Below are 5625 nucleotides of genomic sequence, written 5' to 3'. Positions count from 1 at the left end.
TTATATTCGGTCAAGATCGCGATTAATCGTTTTAGAATGACAGTTTCGATGATAGAAACACGCGTATCAGTATGCACTTTAGTAATCGAAATGAGATCGTTGACGATGAGTTGATAATCTATGGCCAAATGTTATGATAATAGAATTACTCGGAGTGAATAATTTCAGTTTTACATGTAATATGCCGGATTGTTTTAACATATTTTTACACGCCTAAAATCTATAATTTCGACGATATTTTACTATATTAGTGAGAAAAAAGAAAAATATAGTATCCTTTTTTTCTATTTAAATAATATTATTTCTTTAATACATAAAGTGTGCTATTGTTAATATTGCGATATATATATATACATATATACATATGTACATATATCGTAGAAACTATAAGGTCAGGTTTGGTTCATAGTGACCTCAATTTCAAGACTATTATTATTGTTATAGTAATACATCACTATGAGACATTTTAATTGAAAAATTTACAATTCTTATCTCACTTTATAATACTGTAATAAAGACTTTTACCCCTTTATTCTTAGATATCGTTTTATCATCTATGAACATTAACTGATACTATAAAATATTGGAAATCAATGAATTTTTTTATTAATTTAATCAGTGATAAGAAGAAATTCTTATATGTATCCTTAACGAATTTGTAGGAAATTCTTTTTTTTTTTTTTTTTTTTTTTTCTCTTTTCAATGTATTCAGAAACTTACAATATTGTAAATAAATTATTTATAACGAATAATTGAATATGGAACGTACTATGTCTCATGATTCTGAATACGATGATGCACTAGGTGTACCTGATTCTTTGGAATTAACAATTAATGAAAATGGAGAGGCAATAAATATTTTAAACAATGAAGATAATATCGAAGAAATAGGTAATTTTTTCTTTTTTTTTTATGTTAAACAAATACAATGACAAAATTTTATTATATTTCTTTTTGCATGTTTCTTTTTTCTTTCTTTTTTTCTTTTCTTTTTGTTTTGTTTTCTTTTTTCATTTAGAATGTACTGGTATAATACCATTTTCTGCCATACACAATATTCCTACGAAATTGAAAAAATACAAACAAAATATTTTTATACCCTGTGAGGAAGTTCATGTAAGAATAATAAATAATGAACGTAGTGTAACTACGCATCCTTTAAATCCAAATTTATATACTATAGAATTTACGCATGGTTCATTTTCTTGGACAATTAAAAAGAGATACAAGCATATACAAAATTTGCATAATCAATTAAAAATCTATAGAACTAGTTTAAATATACCTTTTCCAACCAAAGGACATAGAGAAAGAAGGAATAGTTTAAAATGTTTGGCATATTCAAGAGAAAAGATGAAAGACAGAGGTGCTTTACCAAGGTACACATTATAGTATATATATATATATGAATAAATCTTTCATAAAAAATATTTATTATTATAGATTTCCAAATAAACCAGACGTTTTAGTACCTTATGAACAATTGAATGATAGAATGAAAGTTCTTGAAGATTATCTTAAGAATTTGATTAAAATGGATATTTATAAACATCATCCAGAAACGGTATATAAAAGTAATTGATAATATTTATCTTGAATTCAATGAATATTATTATTTTATTTATAATTTTTAGATCAACTTTTTGGGATTATCTTATCTATCATTTATAGCTGATTTAGGAATGAAAGGTAAAGAGGGTATAGTATTGAAACGTACCGGTTCAGGAGCTAGAAGTAGATGTAATTTCTGTGGTTTACTCGAAGGCATGTTTTGTGTCAGATGCAATCATTTTTGTGCTTCAATCTGCGGCAAATGGCATTCTCGGCATCTACTTGTTAAAGATACCTTTATAGCATATATAGATCCTAAAGATGGCAAATTGAAATCCGTTATTTTAATGGATAATGCTTTTGGTATTAGTTTTGGAATGTATACAACGGGATTAAGAAATGGATTACAAATAATAAATCTAAGTAGACATATTGTTTTCAAATGTTGGACACGTAGACAAGCTAAAGAATGGATGGAATTTATACAACAAGTTATTAATACAGAAGGTAATTATTATATAAATATTATATTAAGAGAAACATATTTAAATCTAATTGTTAAATCTAATATATTTAATTTATTAATAATTTTATAAATTTATTAAATCTAAAAAACATTTTTTTTAAATCTAATTATTATTAGGAAAAGATTTTATACAAACAAATCCACATAATTCCTTTGCTCCGTATCGCTCTTCTATACCGGCAACTTGGTTTGTCGATGGTTGCAATTATATGTCAGCTGTAGCTGATGCATTAGAAAATGCCAAAGAGGAAATTTTTATTGCGGACTGGTGGCTCTCTCCAGAAATTTATATGAAACGTCCACCGATAAATGGAGATTATTGGAGATTAGATGTGATTTTACAAAGAAAAGCAGTAAATAAAAAGAAGTCTATTTAATTATCAAAAAAAAAAAAAAAAAAAAAAAAAAAAAAAAAAAAAAAAAAAATACATGCAATAGATTCTCTTTCTATGCAGCTAAAGAAAAAAAATTTTTTTTTTTTTTTTTTATAAGAATTAATCTATGCTTAGAAATATATATTAAAAAAAAAAAAAAAAAAAAAAAATGTTTTTCTCTTCTAGATGAAAGGCATTAAAGTATTCATAATGATATACAAAGAGGTGGAAGTCGCATTGGGTATAAATAGTTTCTATAGTAAACAACGACTTGTAGAAAAATGTCCTGAAAATATTAAAGTTTTGAGACATCCAGATCACGCAAGAGTTGGTGTATTTCTTTGGGCACATCATGAAAAAATTGTAGTAGTCGATCAAAGCATCGCATTTCTTGGTGGTATTGATCTATGTTATGGTAGATGGGACAACAATGAACATAGATTAATTGATTTAGGTAAGTTTCAAAGGGTCATTCAATGTTAAGAAAAAATAAAATAATAAAATATATATTATGAATATAGGATCGGTACAACATTCCAGTATATATATTCCGTCAAAAGGAAAAACAGTAAATACGAGTAGTAAACGAGTAAGAAGATGTAATATTCGTAATCACGTATTACTTCCATTAGCTATTGCAACTAATACAATAGCAATGGCAACTACAAAAACTATACCAGTATTGTAAGTATCATATTAATAAATTAATCTTATAAATTATTAATCAAATAAATGTAAAATATTAATTTTTATCTTTTACTCTTTAAACAGACCTATTGTAAGTAAGCAATTAAAAGAAGAATATTTACCTCAATTGAATGCAAATGAATTAATTATAATGCCAACTCCACAAGAATTTGATACTATGAAATGTAATACTCCAGAGCCACAAAGAAAAAATTTATTTGACATGGCAATAACAACAGTTGGAAAAGTAAAGGATAATATAAAAATAAAACGTAAAGAACTTATAAATATGGTATATAATCCACATGAAGGAAGTGATAGCGAACACGATGAAATTGATAATGCAACTGTCCTAAGACCACTTGGAAGTGGTGAAGAAATTTTAACAACAGATATATTTGAAATTCCTGATACAACTAAACTTTGGCTTGGAAAGGATTATACAAATTTTATCGTAAAGGATTTTAATGATTTGGAAAAACCTTATAGAGATTTAGTCGATAGAAGTACTACTCCTAGAATGCCCTGGCACGATGTAGGTGTTTTAATACAAGGATCAGCAGCTAGGGACGTTGCCAGACATTTTATTCAACGTTGGAATGCTATTAAAATAGAAAAAGCAAAATTAAATCCTTCTTATCCATTTCTATTGCCAAAATCTTATAAGGACTTTAGAAATAATGCTACAATGTTCATTCCACAAAATAATATACAAAATGTCAAATGTCAAGTATTACGATCAGTTAGTTCATGGTCAGCTGGATTTCTTGATTCAGATATAAGAGAAGCTAGTATACAAGAAGCTTATATTCAAGCGATAAGTAAGGCTGAAAGATATATATACATAGAAAATCAATTTTTTATAACACTTGCAACAATGGAAATAAATTATGTGAAGAATCGTATTGGAGAGACTTTATTAAAAAGAATTTTACGAGCTCATAGAGAAGGTGCCATTTTTAGAGTATTCATCGTGATGCCTTTATTACCTGGATTCGAGGGTGAAGTAGGTGGTCCAACTGGAACTGCATTACGTGCCATAACACATTGGAATTATGCATCTATATCAAGAGGTAGAAATTCTATATTAAATCGATTAATTGAAGCAGGTATATCGGATCCTAGCGAATATATAACATTCCATGGATTAAGAACTCATTCTATGCTCAATGGTACTCTGGTGACTGAACTCATCTATGTTCACAGTAAGCTAATGATTGTAGATGATAATACAGTAATTTGTGGTTCTGCTAATATAAATGATAGAAGTATGATAGCTACTAGAGATAGTGAGATAGCTGTTATTATTCAAGTGAGTTTTTTTTATATGTCTAAAATCATGAATATGTATTCAGATTAAAAAAAAAAAAAATTATGTTATTTCTCTTTCATAGGATTTAGAATTCGACGAAGGAAGAATGAACGATATAGCATTTCCTTGTGGAAAATTTGCTGGATCATTCAGAAAGCAATTATTTCGTGAACACTTAGGATTATTGAAAAACAATGAAGATATTAACCTAACTGATATAATTAAAGAAAGTTTCTATAAAGATATATGGTGCAAGAGAAGTAAAAATAATACTGAAATATACGAAGAAGTATTCCATTGCATTCCAACTAACAAAGTTGTTAATTTTGCTACTTTAAAACAGTATCAAGATGAAGCCTCTCTCAATTCTACAGATACAATTTTAGCTCAAGAAATGGTAGAGAATATTAAGGTAAGTTTTTCCTTTTTTCAATCTTTCTTTCTCTTCTCTCTCTCTCTCTCTCTCTCTCTCTCTCTCTCTCTCTCTCTCTTTTTTCTATCTTTAACATAATATCTTTGATATACATTTAACATAACCTAATATTATAACAATTATTTCAGGGTCATTTGGTTGATATGCCATTGAATTTCTTATGCAACGAAGATCTAAAACCAGCAGCTAGTACAGTTGAAGGAATAATGCCGACAGCTTTATGGACTTAAAATCTTAAAAAAAAATACTTAAAATAATAAGAAGCCATTTACGCAGACAATAATTTGAGCAACTGAATATATATTGAACTGGCTTGCTCAAAAGACATTTTTAGAAAAATTTTTTACTTTTAAAATCATTCTTTAACATAAAAGCTTTAGAAATTTTAATTAACAGGACAACTAATTTATTAAATATATTTTAATTTATTATGAAAAATAGAAGGAAAAAAAAGAAAAGTAGAGAATATGACTGTTAAGAAATTAAGAATAACTTTTGCATTCCACGATATCTACCTCTTCTAAATATATAAATATAATTGTAACGGGTCGAAGAAAATCCTCTTGATTAGTGCTTGTCGTTCAACGTTGTGATCTATGATACTAAATATATATATATATATTTGTTGAAATATTATTTTTATATGAGGCTTGTTACGTTAAAAAAAAAAATATATTTTGTTATATGTTATAATCATATGACGAGCAATAAGACAAAATATATGTATATACATATGTATGTA

General features: G+C 27.0%; 1 protein-coding gene across 3 annotated transcripts; it reads left to right on the top strand.

Moving 5' to 3' along the window:
• On the top strand, positions 1–5625 carry Pld (Phospholipase D). Of its 3 annotated transcripts, none has more exons than XM_085662137.1 (11): positions 1–271; positions 713–891; positions 1019–1379; positions 1444–1564; positions 1635–2058; positions 2195–2430; positions 2638–2905; positions 2973–3135; positions 3223–4450; positions 4533–4862; positions 5012–5625. In XM_085662137.1, exons 2-11 carry the CDS (start codon positions 759–761, stop codon positions 5111–5113), a joined length of 3366 nt encoding a protein of 1121 aa, XP_085518263.1. In that variant the 5' UTR covers positions 1–271; positions 713–758; the 3' UTR covers positions 5114–5625. The 3 variants fall into 3 exon arrangements, with proteins under 3 accessions (XP_085518263.1, XP_035741996.1, XP_085518264.1); XM_035886103.2 differs by having other exon boundaries at positions 663–891; XM_085662138.1 differs by lacking the exons at positions 1–271; positions 713–891 and having other exon boundaries at positions 1190–1366.

Source organism: Vespa mandarinia, chromosome 17, assembly GCF_050613455.1.
Source record: "Vespa mandarinia isolate Hongniang chromosome 17, ASM5061345v1, whole genome shotgun sequence".
Lineage (NCBI taxonomy): Eukaryota > Metazoa > Arthropoda > Insecta > Hymenoptera > Vespidae > Vespa > Vespa mandarinia.
This window is presented reverse-complemented; position numbering and strand designations above follow the sequence as displayed.